This window comes from Vidua chalybeata, chromosome 18, assembly GCF_026979565.1.
Source record: "Vidua chalybeata isolate OUT-0048 chromosome 18, bVidCha1 merged haplotype, whole genome shotgun sequence".
Taxonomy (NCBI): Eukaryota; Metazoa; Chordata; class Aves; order Passeriformes; family Viduidae; genus Vidua; species Vidua chalybeata.
In genome coordinates this window covers 10,045,040-10,070,635 of record NC_071547.1, presented here as the reverse complement: position 1 = coordinate 10,070,635, position 25,596 = coordinate 10,045,040, and the positions used below count along the sequence as shown (strand labels likewise).

The 25,596-nt window shown below is 42.3% G+C and overlaps 1 protein-coding gene across 9 annotated transcripts in view; it reads right to left on the bottom strand.

The window, feature by feature from the left end:
- Positions 1-253: 253 nt before the first annotated feature.
- CIT (citron rho-interacting serine/threonine kinase) overlaps positions 254-25,596 on the bottom strand; it is a 69,836-nt gene continuing 44,493 nt past the window's right edge. For 3 of the 9 annotated variants that reach the window (XM_053959556.1, XM_053959564.1, XM_053959557.1), the window contains 24 exons: positions 20,010-20,207; positions 19,361-19,554; positions 18,721-18,856; positions 18,215-18,319; positions 16,848-16,988; positions 16,566-16,673; positions 15,719-15,881; positions 15,310-15,474; positions 14,392-14,529; positions 13,979-14,159; positions 13,657-13,748; positions 13,262-13,366; positions 12,235-12,404; positions 11,198-11,278; positions 10,865-11,000; positions 9,529-9,668; positions 8,580-8,672; positions 7,203-7,311; positions 6,951-7,079; positions 6,204-6,284; positions 5,539-5,617; positions 5,229-5,423; positions 4,030-4,363; positions 254-3,563 (listed from right to left, as the gene is read on the bottom strand). In XM_053959556.1, coding sequence (XP_053815531.1) covers positions 3,540-3,563; positions 4,030-4,363; positions 5,229-5,423; positions 5,539-5,617; positions 6,204-6,284; positions 6,951-7,079; positions 7,203-7,311; positions 8,580-8,672; positions 9,529-9,668; positions 10,865-11,000; positions 11,198-11,278; positions 12,235-12,404; positions 13,262-13,366; positions 13,657-13,748; positions 13,979-14,159; positions 14,392-14,529; positions 15,310-15,474; positions 15,719-15,881; positions 16,566-16,673; positions 16,848-16,988; positions 18,215-18,319; positions 18,721-18,856; positions 19,361-19,554; positions 20,010-20,207 — 3,297 coding nt within the window. In that variant the 3' untranslated portion in view covers positions 254-3,539. The remainder of the gene's footprint in view (positions 3,564-4,029; positions 4,364-5,228; positions 5,424-5,538; positions 5,618-6,203; positions 6,285-6,950; positions 7,080-7,202; positions 7,312-8,579; positions 8,673-9,528; positions 9,669-10,864; positions 11,001-11,197; positions 11,279-12,234; positions 12,405-13,261; positions 13,367-13,656; positions 13,749-13,978; positions 14,160-14,391; positions 14,530-15,309; positions 15,475-15,718; positions 15,882-16,565; positions 16,674-16,847; positions 16,989-18,214; positions 18,320-18,720; positions 18,857-19,360; positions 19,555-20,009; positions 20,208-25,596) is intronic. The other 6 variants (XM_053959559.1, XM_053959561.1, XM_053959560.1 and 3 more) reach the window with 4 other exon arrangements.

The window sequence follows — 25,596 nt, the reverse complement described above, 5'->3', positions numbered from 1 at the left end:
CCTGTGGCCTCAGGTGACAGTCCCAGGAGCCACAGATTTCCTCAGGTAAGCCACTGCCACCCTCAGCCCCCCAAAGCCCTTTCTCTCCAGCAGGAGGGTGGATGTTTTGGGTTTTGCTGGGGGGTGGGTTTTGGGGTGTTTTATTGGATTTTTTTGCTAGGTCATTTTCTGCTTGACAAGTGAATGAATTCGATTAATCACTCTGTGTTCACTTATTGCAATGGGATGAATCAAATCCCTCCAAAGGCAAAAGCAGGATCAAGAGTTGGATTTATTAGCTCACTTACATTCCCCACCCACAGCTCACAGTCTGTGCTGTTATGTTTATTCTTGGCTGTTGCTAGGAGAGCACATTTTTTTAAAGGTAGATGCAGACACTTTTGTTACAGTCACTTTTGGGGACCCTGGAGTAAACCAGTACAGGAATAACAAGAGCTCCCTGCCCTCCCCGACCCCCTGAATTTCAGCACAGCACGTGGGGGTCAAGCTGACATGGCTTTGTGTAGGGTTCTTGGGAATCAAAAAGCTCAATAAATAATTAATTTCTTTTTTTACTCCACCAGTTTCTGGATTAATTTAGTTTTGTTACAATTCGGATCATGCATCATAGGACTGCAACAATGAGCTTTAAATAGGTATTGTTTGTGCACAGTAAAAGAAATAAAGGAACATTGAACAAGTCAGCATTTCATCATATACATCATAGTAGGCACAATAGATAAATCAAGCAGCTCAGGGTTGATGGAGAGCATGTTGATGGAGGATGTCATGTAGACCAAATTGTAAGAGGAGCCATTGGTAACCCACCCCCCGAGCCTCCAACAAGCCCTTTCTCAGGGCTGAGGGCGTGGGTATGTGCACAGAACCAAAAACACTGAACAGTAGGAGGACAAATTAAGTTACTGTAGGCAGCAGTGTGAATATTAAAAACCTCTTCCTGTGAAAGAATACTTCAGACCCTGTAAAAACTAGTTCAGTTAAAAATAGATGTATTTACATTTAAGTCTGATCTAGCAAGTTTTCCCAGCAGGTGTAAGTTGAGCTGTACAGTAACTGCAGGTTGTACTCAATCTGACTGGATTTGTGAATGGTCTTTTTTTTAAAGTTGCAGCTATTAGGCCTTAAAGCACCAGCATTTTACAGCAGTGGAATGAGGGACTGCCTCCCTCTGCTTTGCTCCCAGTACAGTGCTGGGATAAGCCCCAAACCTGTGTGATCATTAGATCACACTCTTGTTGATTAAGATGCCTTTTTCCCAGCTCAAGATGTGTGGGGTCATTTCCCAGGGCAAGACTGTTTTCCCAGATACTCACAGGTGCTCCACCTCTGTCCATCTCACGGGTGAGGCAGGATTGAGCTGTAGGTGCTTGCAGCTGACTGCTGCTCTAGTGAAGTACCTGGATAAATCCTGGGTTAGTGCATGTGAACATGCTTGGGGTTTGTGAAGCCACTTATGCTACTGTTCAGGGAATAAAGAGCATTAAATGCTAAATATTTGCCAGGGCTTGCTCTTGGGTCAGCTGTGACACCTAGGATTCCCCAGAGCCAGGTATGGGGCAGGAGGGGCAGGGGCACTCCAGAGAGAAGGAAGCCGTCATTTCACCATGCCAGTCAAGATAGTTATTTGTTTTATTTGGTTATTGTTCAACAACAAAGTTCAATACTTTCCCGGTGGAGCTTTGAACTGTCCCTCTGGTTCCCTCCCTTGTCAATAATAAAAAGGTAATGAAGAAAAATCCTGTACTTTTAAGAGACCTAAAACCTCATTTATGCTAACAAGCTTCAATTGCAATTTAATGTTACAATATTTCTTCATGGGAGCGAGGAGGACCGAGGCGAGGCCCCTCCAGTGTCTGAAGATGGCTGTCCACAACCACCAGTAAAACAAAAAGCCAGTGTTGAAAAACGCACAGTTTACAATAAAAAAGTAGAAACCAATTCAATTCCCTTTTGTTACGAATATAAAGTTTCTTGTAAATATGTACAGTCCTTTGAGCTATTTCTATAGCAGGAAGCATTTCACGAACAAGACACAAGATATACACTTTCAGGACTCAACAGGCCCATTTCTGAGGTCTTGAAGATCTTCCATGAGATGCAAAGATTTAAAGACTGATCTCAGTGACCTTTCAAAATATTCAGACCAGGAGACAAAAACTTTCAGCAAATTTCCTGCCAAATCATCTGACTGAAAATGACCCAACAGACAAGAGAACAGAATACAATATTCATGAAACTCGCCAAAGGACACTGACAAGGCATTGGAATTTTGATGGGTTTCTAGAACAGGTTAGCACAGGCTTGCAAGGGACTAGCAGAAGTTTAAGTGTGGCGCCAAGGGAAGATTGGATGCAGTTTTGCTCTTTCCAGTTGTAAAGAACATGGTTGTTCACTTAGAATGTTGCTATTGCAGAGTGAATGGTCAAAACCTGCTTTGAAAATCATTTGCTCTCTGCTTCATGTTCACAGCAAAAGAGAATAGGAAGCAATAAAAGGCTCGAGGTCAAACACGGGGAAGCGAAGGTGTGTCAGCAACTGCCAAAGCTGCTCCCTGTGGGTGTCCTGTGCCAAGACACCGGATCTGACTGCACCAAGCTACAGCTCACGGGAGGAGCCAGCCCGGGCCGCTCCCCCTGGGGAGCTGAGGCTGGCAGGACTCATTACTGAAGAGACCATGTCCAGTGCTGAGAGGAGAACACAAGTGTGACTGTAATTCTTGTCATAGAATAAGGCTTGTTAACTCTTCGGTGCCAAATTTCCAGAGTAATTAACGGCTATTTTGCAGCGTAATCTAAAGGTTTCAGTTAATTTACAAGTGAGGTACAATACACTACTCAGCAAAGCAACCTAAAAGGAGAGAGCCAGTGATGGTGCAGCAGCATGCAGTGAACTGTCATGCAGAAGACCTGGATAAAGTCTTACAACCCAGTAGCTTATAGGTAATGCACTTTGTCTCAGGGCCGGGCAGGGGGGTTGGTTAAAGCAGGGTTCTTCCCTCCCCATCAGAGCTGCTCTAAAGCAATTTTAGTGAGAACAAAATAACTTTCAGAAGTGGCAGGTGAACAGGCTAATCAGAAGAAATTTTTCATGTGTTCTGTGGAGAACATCCAGCCACAGCTCCTATTGAAAGACTCACTCACCTTGGCCCTTCTGTTTCCAGGCCATCAGGGGCTCCCAGCACATCTCAGAACTTTGACCAACTCTCTGTTAAGGGGTGCTAACCACAGTGATGACCTGGGGTAGGACACGAGTCCCATTTCCTGGATGAACTGCTAGGGACTAAAGTGGATACAAAAAGTTCATGAACTGCTTGAAAGAGTAACAGTAGTACAAAGTGCAAAAACAGGAGTGCAGGAAAGTGCAGAGAAATTAACTGAGCTGCAAACGGTCTTCGAAAGCGTCACGGCTCCCGCTGCAGAGCGAGCTTTGGCCCAGGAATGCTGTTTGGGAACTGGGCTGCAGACAGATGGAGTGCATATACTCAGTATATTTCCTTTTTTTCCTGCAGGTCAAGACGAGTAACTTTGTCTAGCTGAGACTTACACTGAAGACTGGTCCCAGACCTGGCAGGGAAATAAAAGGACAGGTTACAAGTCACAGGTATTTCTCTTCCAGGCACGAGGTGGTGGGAGCAGTACATCCATCACCTGCTGCTGCCACAGAGCCAGGGCTCCTGTCATCCACAAACACTGACAAAGGCAGGCACTGCCAGCACCACTCTGAGCACAGCAGGCTCCCACGTTCCCTGCTCCAGACATTATTCCCCTTCAAATCCTGTATCGCTTGCTAGCAAATGCACCTTTGCTTTCAGCCCATTCTAGTGTCAAGCAGCTTTTGCAGTACCAGAACCAGCCCAGGGCTGGTGTCACAGGGCCAGTGCATCACGATGTGGGCTCTGCTCCAACAGAGCTTGAGGAGCAGGGGGGTGAGATTTGATCTGCTCTTGTGCTTTCCAGTACCACCAGCCCTTCTGCAGTACCAACAAGCCTTTCCCTGAGAACAGAGGCTTCCCGCAGGCTCCTGACTCACCTTATTGACTTGAGCAAGAGGAGTTCTGGCCCCACTCACAGGCACCCTCCCTCGGCTGCTGTCCTCGAAGAGCCGTCCTGGGGAGCGCTCCCTGCGGGTGCTCAGCAGCCGGCCCGGGGACTTCTCCCTCTCCAGGGGCCTCCCCGGGGACTTGTCCCTGCGCAGCTCCGTGCGGCCCTCGCGGTACCGGTGAGGGGTGCTGGGCTCCCGGGGGTGGCTGGGCCCTTCCGGGGGCCCCGGGCTGGAGGCCACCCGCTTGGTGATGTGCTCGTTGTACGTGGGAGGGCCTCTCTTGTTCGGGCTGCTGTCATTCAAAAATAATTGACGCGAACCGCTGAGTGACAAAAACCTCCCGTTACATTTTCTTTTAGCAAAAATGTAACTTTTCCCCCAGCACCCTTCAGGTGAGAAGCAACAGCCCCTCCCTGAGCCAAGATGGAAAACGCAGAGGTATTTTGGCAGCTGGGGTATCCATCACATGAGCCACACTGGCAAAGTGCCTTAATGAATTGCCAGTGTAAGTCATGCATACAGAACAGGCCAGAGAACCTGCTCATACACTTCATACACAACATACAGAGAACACCTTTTCATACACTCCAGCCATATGCTTTTTTCATATAAAAATACACTAAAATTTGATATATGTCTTTTCACACAATTTTCTCTAGCTCAGGATGTTCAGGCCAGGCTGGGATGAAGTACAAGCCTCGATTTCTCTGTGTCCTGTGCATATAGTGGCACCATCAGCCCCAGTATTTAATTACCTGTGTATCACATCACAACTTCCCAACACTATCTCCCGAAGGCAGACTCATTATTTGATAGAAAGGTGCTCTTGCTTTACATCTTGTTACAGCCAAGCTGTGTTTAGTGTCATATCAACAGTATCTGAGCTCAAGAAAGCTTTGAAGCCAGAGCTCTATCACAACATCAAAGCAAACCAGCACAAGGTCACAAAGCATTTGTGGAGATTATCCACATCTTCCTAGAGCTGCTGTTTGTTTCCTTGTGGCTGTTAATCCATTAGTGACTCTATTCCAGCATTACAGTAACTGATTGTCACCAGGCTCTAAGAACAGAACAAGGGCATCCCACCACACCAGGGGAAAAGGCATCAGGAGGGAAGTTTGCTCCAGAGGCACCCAGGGGCTGTAACACCCCGACATCGTCACCATGACACCCCGATGTCCCCGTACCTGCGCGTGGCAGAGGAGCCTCTGTGGTGCTGCTGCTGCTGCTGCTCGTTGTTGGTCTCCTTCACCAGATTGCCCTTACAGCAGATCACCCTTAGCTTGTCTTGGTAGGAGGAGGCCAAGTAGATCGCTCCCGAGGAGATTGCAGGCCCAAGGTACCGCGGGTTCGGGATCTCCAAGTGGGCTCGTGCCGGAGTTCTGGGAAAAATTGCAGGAAAAAGTCTTTACAGTGGCAGCACGGTACCTTTTCCTGGCAAGTCCATATTTTCCTGCAAAACAGGCTGTTCAAAGAGATGAAAAGAGAACCACTTACCCTAGAGAAGCTCGTGCCTGAATCTCGATCACTTCAAGGGAATTGAAGTGGGTCACGAACAGATAGGGCTCCCTGTAGGCTGGAGGAGCAGTGCAAAGGCAGGAAAAAACACAAAATACATTCTCTATTAAAAACTTCTAAAACACAACAGCAAGCACAAGAGAGGCTGACAGCCCTGTGGGAAAAGTAAGGAATACTTTTTATGTAATGACACAGACACTATCAGTAAAGGGGGAGATGCAAGTTTAAAGAATTGTTGCTTTGAAACTGTATCTCAAGGACTTTACTAGCCAAAGAATCATGAAAAAGGCATTAAAGCCAGACTATTAACTGAACAAAATCCCATTAAGCAGTGCAAAAGGCCTGAGGGAGCCATGCTGCCCTCATATATTCTTCACTATTTCAGAAACTTAGAGCTTTGTTAAAAATTCCACTAGCCAGTTCAGTGTTAGACCAGGAACATTAAGGAAATGGAACTTTGGGTTTTCCTTAAATTGCTTATATTTCAGAGGGTTTGCCATCTGGATTTATAATAATCTTAAATAGTGGGAAAAAGCTCCATAGTTTCTGGAAGAATTGGGCTGAGTGCAGAGTACCCATTCCACAAGGATGCTTCCTGGTTTCAGTAACCTCCATAATCCAAGGGATTGTCCCTCAACACCTACCAAAAGCTAAGGGCAAGCGGTTCCATTTCAGGTCGTCTGTCCTACTGCGTCTCCCATAGGAATCCACAAAGACACCAAACTCTGCCAAGAGAAGTCACATCAGGTCATGAACATCTGCCTGAATTTTATTCATTATTTCTGAAGGGACAAATGCAGTTGTTCCCAGGCTTTTTATCAGGGGCATCTTGCAAATCCCAGATTGCCATGAATTACTCTAAATGCCACGGAATTGGTTGGATGTAGGAATACTGCCAGGCCAAAAGGTGCTGTGATTCCATGTCTCTTTGCTCCAGCTAAACTAAGGTCATTATTTAATCTACAGTTGTGAAGGTGATGACATTCCTACCATTATTCACCCAAAATTACTGCTAGAGGGCTTCAGAGGGTTTGTGCATTCCCATGACAGTATACAAGAGGGCAACAAAAGCAGCTATACAAAAAAATAACACCCTCTCTTATTTAATCACCAGAAGGTTAAAAAGTCTCATCTGTCTGCACAGAAACCAGACAAAGCCCAAGTCTGAGAGCCCCTCAACATCTTATCAGGGTAATCAAGCACCTGTTTGCACTTAACACACTGCTTGCAGTCCTTCCCTCAGCACTGAAATCTTGTGCAAAAACTGATCCACCAGGCATGGAGAACTTTTAAGCCAAAGCAGGTTGTCCAAAATTCAACAGCATTTGGGTACCTTCTGCAGCTCAGAGAACAGGAGCAGTGCAACACCTGCACAACCATCCACCACTTACCATGGAAACACAGCAGATACTCCTCCCTCTGCCCTGCTGGGTTCACTTGGATGATACTGACTGGGAAACTGTTGGTGGAAGCAGCAAACACAGCAGAGGCCAAAGTGTGGTCATTTTTATCCAAAAACTCTGCAAAGAGAATGGAGAAAGACACTTTGATTTGCACCAACATGTTTCCTAAAATGCTTTCAAAAAACCCTATAAAAGAACCTGTGGAGCCACTTGGAGGATTTCTCAGGAATTATCTCCTACCCTCCAGTGTGTACTGCTTCATCTCAATTTCATAGAACTTGTTGGTTCCAATGATGATGCTGTAAGTGGTCAAATGGATGCAGCTGCAAGGCTCAGAGGTTTCAATCTCCTGGAAAAAAGGAGAGTATGGACAGATATTAGTCCCCTGTACCAGCTTACAGATAACACTGAGTCTGGAAAGTTGTATATTGCTACATTTATCTTTACAAAAGGGAGAGGCAGCAACCTCAAAGACCCTAGCAGTCTTTCAAAAGCATGTGGACAAAAACTCTTGCTAGAAGAAAGTTTTGTTTTGTTGGAAGTGATGCTTGAATGTAGACTTGCATATCAACTCGCCTCGGGAGAGATCCTCTTCCTTTTGGAAGAATATACAGTTCTGGGAGATAGTCTTCTGCTCTGCAGCTCAGTTTTCCAGAGCAGCAGTGAGCAGCTCCCTTGTAGGTCACAGCCAATCTTCTTTCCTTCCTTCTCTGTACATGACAGAGAGATGTTGTTCACCAAGACCTGCCTTGTGACTGAGGAGCTGAGATACTCTGCAGGTTAGCCTGACACAACGCACAGATCCCCAGATCTTCTGAGGACAAGATTCCTCACATAAATCCTACTTTATCTGGAAATTTTGTTGGCAGAAAGGAAAAGCATATTCTGGGCCTGCTGCCATCTTGTTAGGATCTAAATTCAGTTGTCTGGATTAGTGGAGCTAAGGAAAATTTGCCCTCTAAAACAAGCCTTTGCATGTTGAGCATGTAAGCCCTTGTCACAGGAAGGGCTGCAGACCCTCAGTGTCCCCTGCTGTGAACAGGAGTTGGTATCAGCTGCAATGCTTGTAGACATTCCAGGTGTGCTGGCATCCATCTGTGCCCAGATCTCCATCAGTCATGCCTTTCCTCCTGAGGAGGCCAGATCTGCATGGCTGTGCCCACTGCTTCCCTCCAGCAGCCTCAGTCACACTGGAAAATTATCTGGTGCCTGCAAAATCACCTGCAGAACCTCCCAGGGAGGTGTAGTTTGAATGGAACATCCTTTACTTTGTGCACAGGAGAAGACATGAGTTTCTGGGTGCTAGACTGTTTTAAGGCATGTGGTGTGTAAACTTTTTGTCCTGAGGAGAGATCTCTGAGGGTATGATTACAGCTAAGCCAAATATCTCAAAAAATCACAGTTCTGTTCTGCATCTCTCCAAAAATGCCAACTCTTATTAAAGGAAATTGCTGCCTACTCCACTTTGAGTCAGTGCACAGTGCAATTTGTTATCATTTTAGCTGGCAAACAAATTTTCTCATGCCCACAGAAAGGTTTTAGATGTTTGCTCCAAAGCAAAGGCTTAGAGCACTATGTGAATTAACATCAACTACAGCAGGGAGTAACTAAACTCACCTTTCTGATACAGAACTTGCTCAAGCTCTCGTTATATCGCAGAACCACCACTTTATTGGGCATGGCTGCACAGATACAGAGACTGTTCTCAACCTGTAAGGAAGATAACAAGCATAGTTCAGGACAGCAATAAAATAAATTCTATTGCTGAGCGTGTGAAACAGATCTGAGAACCTCTTGCCACAAAAAGAACTTAGCAGAGATAAGCAAGTACATTTTATTAATAGGGTAATTATTGTGAATTCAAGAAATAATGAAAAGTCTCTTCACATTCTCAAAAAAGAACGTGAATTTAAATGGCTTCTATGATTTCCTTTATGCTTGAAAGACGTTAATAAAATATGAGAAGGTTTTGCACAGAAAAGGGATTGACAAATTGAAATAGGTTAGGTCTACACTGTAACCCCTGAAACTTATCTTAAGCATCACTTTGAAATGAGTGGTGCTCAGTTTGTTACCAGAGTAGTCCACAGAAGTAACTGTTAATGAGAATTTTTGCTGTGGTTAAACGCTCCATACTAAAACCAGTAATCTGTGTAAATGTTTAGAACTAAAGTGACACAAACACCTAAGGAAATTTGCTAGCCTGGAAGCATGACATTCAAGAACAAAGACTGGACAGAATTCACTAATTTAACATCTCAAAACTGTAGCCAACAGTGAGGAGGCAGTAGTACCATGCTATGCTGGATTTCTTACCATCTAGCAGTTTAAGCTATACCATCATGGCATCCTGACTAAATTGATCCACGTTAGCAGCAAATCCCCCATTCTGCCTCCAGCTCAGCCTCTCTTCAGCCCATCCATTCTTCTTATTTAAAGAAAAATATTCAGAGCAAGAATATAGACCTTGGAAGTGTTGCCAGTGGAGTAAAGATGCTGATTTGTTAATATGAAACTCAGAGCAGTCTAAGGGGTGGTCTGGGGGCACGAGGGAGCTGTGACTTACTTTGCCAGCAGCAAAAAGGTGACATCCTTTGACAGCCTCAAAGACATTTGGTGAGACATCTGGCTGGGCTGGGAGGTGAGACTGGGCTAGGGACTGCTTCACTTTCTTTACATCAACAAGACACAGAGCCCTTTCTTCTCCTGGAAACAAAAAAAAAAAAAAGGGTACATTTCATCAAGGGAGAACTCTCTATTCACTACAAAAGTCTTACCTAAGCAGCAGATCATTGTTACAGGCTGTTACTGTGGAAACAGTCACAAGTACCATGCAGAATTCATTCCATATTATTCCTATTCAAACTGAAACAGAAAACTTACAAAAACCCAACCCTACAACAGGCAGTAAATCCACCAGGAGAACAACCATTCCCTGCGTGGATTGTTAGTGTTGCTGAAGTCTAGCAGAACACAGTAATTGTGGCCTCATTAAGACATTATTCAAAATTCAACAGGAAGTTTTATTTTGCCCTTCAGAACTCCTTCAAGTACAAGATGTTTTAATCACACTGTGCCAACAGAACTGGCAAGGGATTTCCAAGAACTGCCCTAATGAATTGCATTGCAGCCCAAGGCCAATTCCTCTCAGAAGTCCAGTGACAGACTAACACAACCTTCTCATTATGTGTGAGATTTGCTTTGCTCCCTACTACCCTGGCACAAATAAACCATGGACATCTTAAACCCTTGCCAGGAAAAAAACCACGAAACTAGCAGAACAGGAAAGAATTTGTTTCTCATTCCCTGCAAATGTCATATAGACACTTGATAACTTGGGCTTTCAGATGAAGATGCAGCCTAATGTTCAGCATGCCTACATCCGTGTGGGAAGGATTATCTCTGGAAAACCACAGATGGAAAGATTAAAGCTGGTGTTCCTTTCATAAAGAAATCTTAAATCACAACAGAAGTCCCAGCTTTGTTACAGGGCAAGAGAGGGTAAGAGTTGGCCCTACGCCCCAGTGATCACAGAGTGGTCCTCAAATAGTTAATTACATTTAAAAAGTTATGCAATAATTAGGAAGATATGTTCACTGATTAGCACAACACTTTTTAAATTGAACTTAAAATGACCACTGACCTCTAACCTGGAAATGTTTTGTCCCTGGCTGTTCCCTCCCTCAGCTCTGCAATCAGTTTCTCGTGAAGGTTTAACCGAGTGCTCATTCACATAATCCCTTACCAGCCAGCCTCACACAGGACTGTGTTAACCACAGCAAGGCATTCCTGCCAATTTGCTGATAAAAAAAACAGACAAAAGCCTGGAGCAAACCCAAAGGCAAGCAGGACCTGGCAGCACAGAGCCACTGCAGGGCCAGTGGGGACACACAGCCCTGTACCTGCTATCATGAGTAGCTTCTCCAGATCCTTGATGAGGTGAATTTGGAAGACAGCTCCCATTCCTGGGATGTGCGTTAAGGAATTCTTCAGTACATTCAGGGCATAGAGACCTTCTTCTGCACCCACCAGTACTACCTACAATAGGGGAAAAAATAGCACTACGTGAGGAGAACAAGGAATGCTCCAACAGCAACTTGGGTAATACTCTTTAGCAGTGAAGAAAAAATCAAACCCACAAACAAGGGCGTAATTACACATATTGCAATCAAGATACCGTTTTCCCTGAATCAATTATCCACTACTGAGAAAGACCAAGTGCACATGACCATTACCTGGTCACTGAAGGGCATTGTGCAATTTATATCCAAACGGTCTTCACCCTCCAGCTTCAGCAGGGAGTTCCCCAGCAGTTTCTGTAAATGACAAAAATATTTTTTTCTTGTTGAGTTAATCTTCGTCTCTTCATCTGTGTGTATTTTAACAATGTAAGGTCATTATTTCAGACAGGCAAAGAGTTTGGCACAGATTTCTTTTTCTCAGAAAGCTAGAAGTTGCAGGGATGCCTCCTACAGAAGAATTAGTAAACTTTTATCTACCTTAGACACAGTAAGGCAAACTGATCAGAATTATCCTAAATTCAGACAGAACCTATTGTTGTCTCTATCCTTTCCATTTTCCCCAACCTCCTTCAACAGAGCAGTGGAATTTTCCAAGGGGAAGGATTAAAGAAAAGTATAAATGTTGGTGGGAGCATGTATTTTTCTCAGATACAAAAGAAATGTGAGCCTGAGGAAAAAAGAGTATTTCCTGCAGTCAGATATTCCCTACCTCCAGAGCTAATACTCTTATGCAATGCCACAGAATCCAACCTCCCTTTGCCAGAAAATAGTTATCAGTGTAACTGTGTGAGAAAGGCTATCCAAAACCTAAACGAATCTGTTTAACCTCTTATTAGGAATAAAACAAATTAAAAAGTACCCACACACACCTCCCCCCAGCAAGAAACATAAAACCTCTGACTCTCTAAGAATGGGAGGGGAGGGAGTTTTTGCTTCTTTTAAGGTTTGCTCGTTCCCTGTGGTACTTTATGAGATTGGAGTTAAACCATGTCCTAACTGCTCTTCCTTCCTCTGCTGGAATTACAGAGATATTTTGGGACTCTCTTACTACACTCCCCAAGTCTAAAGAAGGGTATTGGAATGCACAGCATCAGTCTCACAGTGAACTGGCTCCTGGTGCTCAAATCATAAGGCAGAAGCAATAACTTACCTTCAGTTAAACCTCAGTATGTCAAATACCGAAAAAATATTTTTCAAAACTCTGCTCCCTCCCAGAATATTTTATTATTAAATGAAACTTTTATACTCACAGCATCAGCCTCAGCTTTTTCTCTGGAAACTCTCCCACCTGCCACTATTGATTCCAGTGCTGTGACCCAGCGCTGTTTGTCAGGGAAGCTGGGTGCTAACAGGTAGAGTGTTCTACCAGGCCAGCAAGTGGTGTGTGGATGAGACTCCAATTTTAGGATATATGGCACATCTGAGATGTTATATAGATAGAATAAGACTTAGATTAGTTTTTGGAATATTGTCAGTGGACTTAAAATCAACACCTTTCAGCCTCATTGGAGAGAAGTTGTATTTATCATGACGTACCATGGCAATTTACACACTGGTTTCTCCTTTACAGGTCCTGCACAGGCTAGCTACTTACACCTAAATATTAGCTGGATGTATGCAATCCATACATACAAGGCTGTCTTTAACTCAACAAAAATAATTTCTTGCCTTTTATTCAAAACAGAAAGAAATTCCATTGTGGGGGAAAAACAAAACAAAACAAAACCAGCCACTTGACTAAAGTTTTCCCTGTACTGATTAAGAAAAATCTGTAAAAACTGGTTATGGAAACCTTTGTTTTTAACAGTCTGTATCCTTTAATGTAACAGTCAAGACATACAGAATCTTATCCATCAGTTCTATTCAGTACATACAAATCAACACATCAACATTTTTCATAATAAGAGACTGTATACACCCCACAGCATTTCTAAGTTAATGGCTTTGTGGTCAGAGCACAATGGTGGCAGAAGTTATGATACATCACAGTTAATAGAGAAGAATATTTAAATAAAGCGAGTGTTTATGCTACAGATCTCTTAAGATTTACTTCCATTTGGGTTGATGACTATATTAACCACAGTTCTACCACGACAGAAGCAACAGCCTGGGTGTAACTAGACCTGGAGTGCTGAGCTACTCCCCTGATTCAGATGGAGGTAAATTACAGCGTTACACAATGAAAGCTCGAGGGAGAAAATTCTGTTCAGCCGAACAAGGCTAACTGATGGCAAGCCAGATGAAATCCATTTGACCTCATCTATGTAAAATTCTCACCTGTCTTTGCTGTATTGGTAAGCTCAGTAGCTCCTACAGCTCCATGAACAGTTACATCACCATCAGGAAGGCAGAGCTCAAATTCCTCTAGAGGCCTCTGTCCAGCTGCAGGAAAAGGGAGAGACAGATTAGGAACAGACAAACAGGTAGCAAGAAAATAACTGTGACAGCAAAAGGAAGTGGATGCACACTGGATGTTTTCACAGCTGGATTATTATGACATGCCAGCCCATAAAATGGCTAAGACTGCAGAAAAAAATAATGTTGCCTTATCACTGAAGATTTAGCTAAATTTGGTACAGCCATAGGGAGCAGTAATAATCTTTAAGCCTCTCAACCCACCAAACAATATCTGAAGATTAAAAAATATGTTCTTGCTAGAAATTCTAACTTACCTTCTCTTGCTTCTGCATCATAAATGAGCACTTTGGTTCCTTCCAGGACAATATACTTCCTGTCCCAGCCCTGTTGCCCACGTTTATTATTCCTGAGGAAAATAAGCACAAAGCCATGTTGGACTCTCTGCTTGGATTCTATATAAAGCAAACATGCAACTCCTATAAAAGAGAAATTCCAGTGGTAACAATTGTAATTATAGTGGTGGTAATTGTAATGCCCATGTAATGGGCCTGTACCAATTATCTCATTGTAAGAGCCACGGTAAAATAAGGCCAAATATTTCAGCACCTGACATGGCACCAAGATTCCTGTTTATACCTTGGCACTTTCATCCACCCTTCAAGACGCAGACTGGTGCTTGGCTCCTTCAGCTGCAGGCCAGGGGAATTCATCTTATCCCGGCAGAACGCTTCCGAGAAGTGTGTGGCATATTCTGCTGGCAGCCCACAAGTAGCTGGCAAGCAAGTTGAGCATTTTGGGTGACACATCACCTGGCATTCTGACAAGAGGACAGGGAAAAACTTCTGTTAAATGACAAAAAGAAAAAAAAATCATGACACAGCTGCCTCAACTTCTAACACACAAATCCCAGTTTCTCCAAGGTTCCCCTTCCACTCCAAACCATGATGTTTCCTCAAGTAGTTTCAGAGTCTTCACACTGTCGTTTCTTTCCCTGCTCTAGATGGCTGATGCCTTTCCTCCCCCCGAGCTGTGCTGTGTTTTGCCCTTACCCAGACACTTGGAGGCCTGCCTGCCGAAGTGCACCGTGTCCAGGCACACGGCGCACTTGGTGGCCCTCATGTTGAGCCCCACGTTGAAGCGATGGGGGATGTTGTGGTGCATTCGCTCCTTCAGGCGCCGGCTGTACTCTGCAAGGGACAGAACTCATCAGCAGGGTAAAAACTAAATCAATAAACAGATGGCATTGACAGGGGTAGGTAAAGAGGAGTGAAACAAACTTTAAGAGATTTAGAGATTTTAGAGGAGCTAAGATTTTAGTTAGAGATAAGCCTTACTAGAGTTAATTAAAATAAATGAGTAGGCCTTGATGAAGTTAAGAGTTAGTAGTTAACTAAGAATTGATTGCTTGTCAACACAATGTTTAGTTAGCTGGGTTTATAATGAAGAATATAGAAACTGACAAATGGCTTTTAGGAACATGAGACAATTGTGGGCCTCCTCTGTTCTGAAACCAATTGAAGACAAGGAATGGGAGTTCTACCAAGGTTCATTTGTCATATTTGCATTGAAAAGGTAGAAAGGTCAGAATGAGGAAGACTTCATTTACTTCCTCATTCTGGGACCCCTCCTCATGAAAGGGACCACTGACCCATTTCAAGGAACAAACTACGTATGCTTAATAGCTTTTGGAATGATTAGCATAGGAAGCGAGGAATGAGATGTACCAGAATGATGAATATGTATTTGTATTTTGGGTATTCAATTCTTGTGTGGATAAAAGGACTCTGTAATCATTTGAAAGGTGCGGTGTGTATTTGGGAGCTGTCCTGCATGCTGCCCGGCATCACAATGAAGATACACTTTCTAACTTTAAACTGTCAGAGAGTTTTTGTCCATCACAGTTGGATATCGGTACTAGATCAATATCCACATTTCTTTAATAAATCAGGAGCTGAGCAGGAGCCTACCCTCTGGCGTGGAGGATTCCTTCCGGCGGCTGGAGGGTGGAGCCAGCAGGCTGATGGGCGTGGGCTGGTGCTCTGGGGAGCGCACTATGGCAGACATGATGATCTGCTGCCTGGCTGTGGCCGGGGTGGAGGGGTGAGGGTGGTCGGATATTTTCCGATGAGCAGCTACAGACAAGACAAATGTCCCTGGTTAACATGACCAACACGGCACTCTGGTTCCTAGCAGGGCTCTGTGTGACCAGTCTGCAGCTACAGCCCACAGAATCAAGTGTAGCTTTATTGTAACATCATAGCAGTGGTAATAATTAAACAACATAGGTTATTGCTAGAGTGGCACACAATTAAAGACATGTTTTCAAACCAAAAACGTGTGCCTCCTTCCAGATTCACCTTTTCTGTTAACCCCTACCTTCTTCACGAGCAGATCTGAGTTCAATGCGTGTTTTCTGTAGAGCCTCCTCCAGCTCAGCAGAACGAGCCTTCTCCTTCTCCAGTGCCACTTTCAGCTCATTGTATTGCAGGGGAACCTGTGTGGGTAAAGAAGGGTCCTCTTTCCGCCGACTAAACAGGCCCTAGCAACAGAAACACACAGACAACTCCTAACTCCTAGCAAGAGATGGCTTAAACTAGGCAAAGTGACACTAGCTAGTGGCAGTCCGGCCAGAGGGCCTAATGGCAATTCTGTTATGTGTAAGGATGGATTTTTAGTTCATATTGGCACTGGAGAGAAAAATGTCAAGATATGGATTAATTTAAAGAGGGACATACATTACCTGTTAGTACTCACACCTGGAGTCTCCAAAAGCATCTAAACAGAGGATCTCAAAATATGTGGTTAAAATTAAATCATTTCATTCAAAATGACAGAACAGCTTATGACAAAGATGTGACACGAGTCACATTGCCTGACTGCTCCGTCCTATGCTGTGACTACAGGACAACCACTCTCGATGCACAATAGGTTCATACACATATACATACTTAGCATTAAAAAAAATGCTTAAAATTCTGTATTCCTACAGCCTCGTTGAGGTGTAGCTACTGGGCTTATAACCTAAGTGTTGTAGGAATAACCAGAAAAGCCACAAAGAACACATTCTGCCTAGTAAAGTTGGTGTTAACCAACTCAGAATGGTCTTAAATTAGGACAACATTTTGTTACACAAAGAAAGATAAAACAGAATATTAAGAATACACAGCACGTAACTAATTACAAAACCATTTAATTCCATGCCTCTCAAACCTTCTTCACCCACCTTTTTCTTTTTTGCTGGTTGGTCCATCTTTGCCTGCAGGAAATCAATGAGTTTAGTTTGCTGAGAAATAGTGCCCTCCATTTTCACTTTTTCATGGGAATAGAGAACCTGTGAATCACACACAGATGCAAGAAACTTCATCTTAACAGAAGTAACAAAAACAACTCAATAGCAAAGCAGAGCTAAAAAATACCCTAAAGAAAGTGTCACACAAACTGTAAATCACATACTAAAGCCTCACAGGGAATGATGCAGAGCACTGCCCTGCTTCCTCACCCTCACCTGAATGTTTTCCAGCTGATATTCCAGGTCACTTCTTTCAGTCTTCAGAAGATCTGCTCGGTCCAGAGCTTCTTGCAGACCTTGAGTCAGGCGGAAGATGTGATTCTTCTGCAGATCCATTTGCTGCTGCAGCTTTGCCTGCTGTTGAAAGGAAAACAAAGGCCAGGGTTTTGGGTTTGTTGTCTTCTTGTTTGTAAGTAAAAGCTATTAAATGTTGTCACTCCTTGTAAAATAATCATCATTGCAGAACTTATAAATAAACACACAATTCTTCAAAAGCTGGAAAATTACAATACTCTAGAAGATTCCTTTCCTTTCAGAATGCATTGTGACTAGACAAGCATTTCTGTGTATTTATATTAAACTGTAGCAATGCTATTTCCTCAAGCTCTCTGTAAAACCACCAGAAGCCACCTCAGTACTTTGTAAAACTAAATTAAAACTATAATCTTTACTATAAGCCAGGACAGTCATAGTCACATGAGATAAGGAAAATAGTGGCCAGCTGTTTACATCTTTGTCTCCAGTTAACACCAGAGGAGAGTACATGACAAAATACTCCTAATTCTTTTAGAATTTACACTTTCTTGACAAGAAGGTCCCTGACTAGGAAAACCATGAATGCTCCTATGTTACAAAGCAAGAGTCAGAAATCTTTCCTGGTGATGTATAAAGGGGTAGGCAACCTGTCAGTACCTCAAGAATACCAGAAGGTTCTAACTGTCCATAATAACCACCCCTGAAATCCTCCTCTGGGACCTCTTCCCCCACCAACCAGAACTGGTTGCCTGCATTCAATTACTCCCTGATATGGTGCAGGTGTGTGACCTTGGATCCAAAACCTGTGACCCAAATTAATGATGAAAAGAGCTGTGAGAAAAGCCTCACCTGTGGCCTCCAGGTGTGCACCCCTCAGCATGTTGGCTCCAGAGCTGGTTTTAAGCTATGGCCCTTGCCCTTAGCCTGGTCAGAGCTGTGCCTGGGCACAGACCTGGCCTTGCAGGCCTGACCTAGGACATGCCTCGTGACTAGAGGCTTCTATAATGATCACTGGTACCTTTAGCAAATCTGCCCTGCTCCTCTTGTTCAGGTGCTGTGGGTCTGAGCCTGCAGGCTGCAAGGTCCTGTCCTTGCCTGGCACGCTGTCCCTCTTGGCTGCCATCTCCCCTGCCTCTGAGGAGCAGCTCACTTTTACTGCTCCCTGACATGGCCACACACTCTGCAAACTTTTAAGTGAAAACAACTCCCCCAACCTGATTAATCTCCCCAGTTATACAGAAGGATGGATATGTAATTCTTATTCACACAACCTCCCCTCTTCAAGATGTGGAGCCTTCTGAAGTTCTAACATGAATCTCCAAGGTTACCTCCTCCAGAAGCCTCTGTTTGAGCTCCCTTTCTGTCTCAAGCTTCTGCTGTAAACTGCGGGCATTCATCTCCAGCATGGCATGCTTCTTCTCCAGGTCATTGAGCTGGGAAAGAGGGTCAGAATAACATTGAACACTAATAAATACAGTTCCACAGTCTTAAAATCCAACTTCAACAAGCACGTGCTGAAGAAAAATTATACAATTAGCCTTTGGTTGCTGGGGAAAAGCCAGCCAAAAGACATTTTGGCTTGTTCAAATGCAGATACCAAGTTATTGAAGGACTTCATTCCAGGCATCATAGGCTGCTGTCTGCTTTAGTCTTTTTCAAAGAAAAGCTGAGGTCTTTGGCTTGAAGATAGAATGCTATTCTATGCCCTCCAGTCTATTTAATTTGTCTCTATAACATCTTGAAAAAAAGCTGCTCAAGGCCACATTTCTAAAAGTAATATCAGTGGAAAAGTATTTCATCTAATTATGTAAGTCTAGGATTGAAAGTTACTTACCTTATCAGAAAGGCTCTCTGCTTTGAGTTTTTGTTCCTTGAGTGCTTGCTGCAGGGCCAGAATCTCTGCCTTGTGTTCCTTGACAGCCAGTTCTACCACCTGGCGAGATTCAGTAATACGCTGATCTGCTCTCACTCTGCATTAAAATGGAAAATAATGTTACCTAACTCCTTGCAGGCTTGACCTCTCCCTAGCAGGCAGTGGCATCAATAACTCTTTCAGGGGTTGCCTCAAATTCAAGATGTTACATTAGAAAGCCAGACTGTTTGCTGCAACATTTTTATATTATATAATCCTGTTCCTGCCCCTGCTAGAACTACAGCCTTAAAATTTTCAAGACCCCACAGGAACAGTCAGGAGCAAAGACTATTTTTTCCATAAAATAAAATAGAAGATAATAAATCAAGACATTTTATAAATTGCAATGATAAATACCACTCCCCTTGAATTGTTCACTTGCAGAGAAACAAAAGGAACAATATCAGTGATGACTATTAACTAATAAACCATTTTTAGAACTACCTCACAAGGTTTTATATTTAGCTCCAACTCCCATATCCTATGCTAAATATAATTTTTGTACTAGCTTCTATAGAGAATTTTCATAGAAGTTAATAAAAGGGAAAGAAGGGAGAGAAACCTGCTCTGTTTCTCAGTATCCAGCATCCTCTGCAACTCTCTAACTCGACATTCAAACTGGGACTTCTCATCCCCTAGAACATTTCTCCACGCTTCCCACTGGCGCTCTTTCTCCAGGAGTTCATCATTCAGGGCCTCCAAGTCCATTACTTGCTCTTCCAGCATCGTACATGTTGTCTTCAAGGCCTCCATAGTCTAAAAATAAATCCTCCTATCAATTCTCACATCCCACATCAAGCGTGCACTTTCAGCTTCAGCCTTACCATTTTGATTACAGTACATGCAAATCGGCAGCGAGCAGGAGCTGGGAAATCACAGCCCATTTATTTCAAGGCTCCTGTACATTCACTTGTGGTCCCTGATAATGTCAGGTCAATCTCATTATGAACATTTTGAGATTTCCAGGGCCACAAAATTAAAATGAGTAATTCTAAATGACAGTGCCTTCAGAGTGCAGGATTGCTAAATAAAATTGTGTAAAAACATGATGAGAAATATAAAAAATTTCCATTCACTCAACTGCCCTGGGAAGGAAGGCTTAAATGCCACTGCCCCCAGAAGCATCATCATTTCTTATGGGTTTCCAGATGCAAAAGGAATTTTTGCCAGCTCCCACCAAGAGCTCCTGACCCAGACCTAGAGAGCCTCACTTGTTTCTGGCTGGTCAGCTGCATCTCCCTCTCTGTGATCTCTCGGCGGAGATGATCGACTTCACTCCGCAGCTGCACAACCTCGTCGTTGGCCCCTGAGGCCTCGTCGAGTTGTTTGGACAGGAAGAAATTCTGGTTGTTCAGCTCTGCATTGTCTTCAGTGAGCTGGTTCAGCTGCTCTTCCAAATCTGAAATCACCTAGAAAGAAAAATAAATTACATGTGAGTAAGCACAGGTTTTTGAAATCATCCATCCTTCTTCTGTATAACGGAGATTAATCAATTCACACAGAATTGTTTATTGCCAAGCTTTTACATTTTTTCTAATTCAAAAAAAAAAAGGGCAGCATTATAGTCATAGATATTTTTGCATTGTAATGTACTTGGATTAGGAGTAGAGTTTTGTGTCTTAGAGAAAATAGCTTTTTTTTTAATCTGGTTTAGAGCATAAATATGCTGCAATGTAATTTATTATTTGAGAGATCTGTCATAGTTAAAGCACTGGGTTTGGAGCCAGGAGTTCTGGCTGGATTCTCAGCTCTGCTGCTGACTTGCAGTGACCTTTTTTTGCCTCAATCTCCCCTAAGTGCAATGAGGCTAATCACTCTCAGAAAGGTTTTCAAAGTGTGGTACTGAAGAAAACAGACCAAGAGGTGCAGTGGAGGCAGTGCAACCTGATGGATATCCCTGGGAATTGCTTATATTATTATTTGTAATACTGGGTATAACCAGGAAAGGCAGAAAAGTGTTAAGAAATACATTCTATCAAAGTAACAGCATTATGGATGGCAGCTGGGTACACAGGAGGGAAAAAACCAGTGTGGTAACACAATATGGAAAATCAGTGAAAAGCAAAAACTCAACAGGGCCTTTGCCAAAGTGGGAGCATCCATTTGTTCAGTCAGCATTAACTAAAAGCTTTCAACCACAGTCCCCTCTAACTGAAAGACAAAAATAAACAACAGTGGGCCAATTTCACAGTTGGTTTTATGAATGAAAGGCCTGAATGCTGGGTGGATGAATTTGTACCTCCTCCTAACTCAAAACCAACATCACCACAACAGAAGAGAAAGAAACCCCAGTAATCTTGAAATCAGCTTAATAAAAAGAATTTCAGAAACTGAAATAAACTCTATACAATTCACATTCAACTCTTAAAAATATATTCTAGAGGCTCTTTTGCCTGGATGTCAAAGAAAAGTGAATAAGATACTTCATTAAATGGGGAAAAATAAAATCTCAGAGCACAGTTGGCCACACATTCAAATGTAAATGTTCCAATTTCCTACACAAGCCAAGGACTTAAATATCTAAAGCAGTAGAGGATAGAGCACACAGCTCTTCTCAGCTCTCTGGAAAGATGACAACCACTTCTTTTTGAAGAATCTGTAATGCACATTTTGGCAGCCTTTTACCATGCCTCTCCTAGACCTAAATTAACAGTATTTGGTTTTTAAACTGTGAGCAGAAAAAGTCCAACAGCCATTACTCCCTGCTGGGTGAAGGGGAGTTCCTGCCACCCATATGTTCAGGGTCAAATCAAGATGATTCACACTTCAAAACACAACATTTCTGAAGAAATCTGATTATGTGCTCGTTTCTAAGCACTCTCACTGCCCCATTCAAAAATCCACATTTTCCCCTACATTGTTTGCACCAAGCTTCCAAGCTTTCAGAGGGGGCAGCCTGTGTAGTGAGGACATGTTAGTGCCTATACTGCTACAGAAATAAGAACTTAGATTTGTTTATACAAGCAAAAAGGAGCAAAAGAACATTTGTTTTCACAGTGTTTTACCTACTGCTCTTACAACAGCTGAGATCTCTACTAACTGCCAGATCAGAAACTCACTTTTTCTTCCATTTGTTTTAATTTTATGTTTAACCACACCATATATCTAAGCAGTTTCAAGATATATTTTATACACTCATGGTTTCTTCTCCATCTATTTTATATACTAATACAAGTAATTTCTATTAAAAATATTAAGCTAGTTTTGAAATACAAGAAAACCAAGATGAGGGAAACACAAAATGGATAAAGTAATATGCAGAGTTATTATGTCCAACTACTTAATTATTAAAACTGGCTGTATTTCAAGTTGATTTTATTCCTTAAGGGCTAGAAGTTAAGCTCCCATTTTCTTTTTTTCTAGGTTCTGAGATTTTGACTTCTTTCCCTGAATGCAACTAAAATTAAACCAGATCATATTATATTTCACTGCTACATTTTATCTAGTAGGATATTTCTGGAAAATTTCAGACAAATAACAAAGCAGTTAACAAAGAAGGTTTCCAGAAGATGTGACATGATCTCTTTCCTTCTTCTAACAGTGTGTTTACTGACAATTCCAAAATACCTTGGCTTAAATTCCAACTATATTATAATCTAGATAAGGTAGTCTAGATAGATATATAGATTTTTTTTAACAAGAGAAAATTTGTTCCTCTTGGTACAATCTTTCATTTTTCATGGGGAAAGGGGATGTTTTTTAACACACCCAATAGCTATCTACAGCTATGTATAACCCAACTGGATTAGAGAGATAATTACCACTATAAAGCCTAAAGAGTAATGGGTAATGCTGACACAGAAAAATGTGCTTGGGCATACATACAACCTATACTAGAATCCTGTACCTGGAAAGAGTTAATAGCTTTAGGTATTTTTTCTTTTCAGTGAAGGAAATCCCCAGGCAAAAAAAAAAAAAAAACCCAAAGAACCCCAAACAAACCAACCAACCCTCAGCTATTCTGAAGTAAATGTGAAGTATATTAAAGGAAAGTCAGTAAGAAAATGCTATTATATCCGTTAGAAACCCATAATATTATTAGAAAAATCTTCTCATTTTAAGTTTATAAATTAACCAAACACTTGAAACCTTGGAAAAGCAATTCTAGACAATCTAGACAGCCACTGTATCTGTGCCACTGCATCACCACTCACTGAGCAACAGGAATTTTCTCCTCTATTTATGCACATCTTCATCACAACTAATCCATAAACCAGAGATATCATCTAACTACACAGATTGTTCAATGCACACCACATCTAAGCACACAGCTTATCTTTATCCTGATGCAGAGGACTGGATCTCATTTTTAAATATTGCAGAGCAACCCAAGCATAGCAGTTTTTCAGCAGAAGGGGCCATATCCAGCAGAATTCCCTCCCCACTGAATAATCTGAGGAAAGCAAAGTATTGCTCTAGTGAGGCTGAGCAGATTCACAGCTGTTACCCCTGGTCCTACAAACCTCTCCAGCCATGGATTAAATCAAATATCAGAGCAACAAACAGTCCATGATGATTTGGTCTGCATACCAGATAAAATGTACTAAATTTAATCCATATGCTCCACATAGCAAAACCGAAGGCACAATAATGAGGAAAAGGAGAAAAAGAAGGAGTTTTATTTATATACTAGTAACTGCAGCTTCCAAACTTCCCCATACCCTATTCCTTCATTAAAGGTGTTCAGTTCTCAGATGCCATCAACAAACATGCAGAAAAATGCTAGGACACAGCAAGGGAAACTGTTTTGGGATGCTATCAGCAGTGTCTTATTTGGAGTTTAATGCAATTCCAGACTAATAGTGTTGCTCTATCCATTTCCACTCCTCCCCATCCCCACTAATCTTTACCAGAAAGCTACCTGTCAGAAGTAAATAGGAAACAAGAAAAAGCTGTCTCTCAGCCCCAAATTATTGTGAGCAGGAAGTGAGAGCAGACATCAGACTCCTTTTGTCTTTACCTACTCTCTGAGACAAAGCTTTTCAGGCAGAGAAATCCCAACACTGGGAGGCTCAGGCCCTCAAACAGGGCTGCAGACAGATTGTATCTCTGCCTGTTCCATCAACAGCTGACAATTAATCCTTCACTTTCCTCCCCTCTCTGTAGTCAGACAATATCTGTGCCTTGAAACACACCTTAAACACAGATCTCAGTCTCCAAAAACTCTCCATGGTTTATCTTGAGGGATGTTGCCCATTGGACGCTGCCCAGACTGCATTCCTCTCCTTCCCACAGCAAGCCAGCATTAAAACACCCAGTCCCTGTGTTCCTGTCCTAGGCTCCAGAAGCTGAGCTGCCTCTCCCAAACAGGAGACTCTTCCTTAAATGATGATGATGTTATCTCATTAACCCCTCACAGCACTGCCTTAAAAGTCTCTGATTTTCTGTCAGGCTACAAAAACTACAAAACTCCATTTCTGCCTGTAACTGGCATCTGCCATCATATTTTCTGTGAAATGGGAATCAAGGATAACCCCTTCCACCCAACAGGAAATTTACTTAAAAAAAAAAATTAACAAAGCCATATAAAAGTTTTTGCCTGGGTATTAGCCTTGTCACAGTGGGCAAGATTCCTTTACTCTGAAAGACAATTTAGCATCAAAGTAACATCTCTGAGTATTATTTTGGAAGCTCACAAGAACACAACTTATGTCAACTTATGGAGCAATTGTGGAATCAGGATGTTAGAACGAATTCAGCAGGAACTCACACATAACTTAAATTATACCTGCCTGGTGTGCTTGCAGATTTAATGCCTCAGTATCCAAGCTCTCACACAAGTGCAGATCAAGCCTGTTAATGTTTAAGACTGGAACACAAGATGATGACAAAAGAAACCCAAGAAGGGAAGAAGATAAACCTTGTTTTATAGGGGAAAACTTGAATAAATGGAAATGCGATATCCAATTAGGAATAAGAAATGCTACTCATTCCTAGATTAAAAGCAACAGCCTGTACCTGAAAAACCCAGATGATTCAGATGGTGGTTCTCTGGTATCTTACTAAGCTGAATGCAAGGCTTTTATAAGACTGTTTCCTGCTAAATACTTAAATACTTTACTGTCTGCTTACTGGAAGTTTCCTTTCGTAAACAATTCTGTTATTATCTAAATAACTTAGTTGTATTTTTAACTTTAAACATGTTGGTGATCTCAGAACAAGCCATAATTCAGAGATATCTGGAAACAAATGTGTAAATTTTCCTATTTAAGAATGCCTTTTATTTCTAGATCTTGCTTTGATTGCCTGGAAAATACTTTTAACACTCAAATGGGCCATTTATTTCATAGAATAAAGGTAGGGATCTAGTTTTTCTCCCTCAACAGATTTGCTGGATGAGCTATCATTGTGAGAAGGTTGTGATAAGATGATTGTGTGTGTGCCTACTAGCACATGTGTGTGTTCAGCAGGTACCACAAGTTACAATTTTTGTTGTAATTACACTTCCTATTATTTCTTGCTCAACTGAGTGACAGAAAGCATGAAAAAGGAGAACCTAAAAATGCCTCCTTGGTCAGAGACCTCAGCAAAAGGAAGAACAAGTGTGCAACGAGGATACAAGGAAAGCAGACACAGCCTTCCCTACAATCAGAAGCTGTGACCTTTGTGAAGCTAGAGAAACAGGAACAATACCAATAAAAGTAGATTAAGTATTTTTATTTATCTTTTAAAGACCGCAAAAGTACTGAAGTAATTCAATTTGTTAATTTTTCTTTTCCTGCCTAATCTTATTTTTGTAATTCTTACGTTGTTTGGGGCTTCTCAATAAGATCAAATAAAAAGTAATTCCCTACCAAA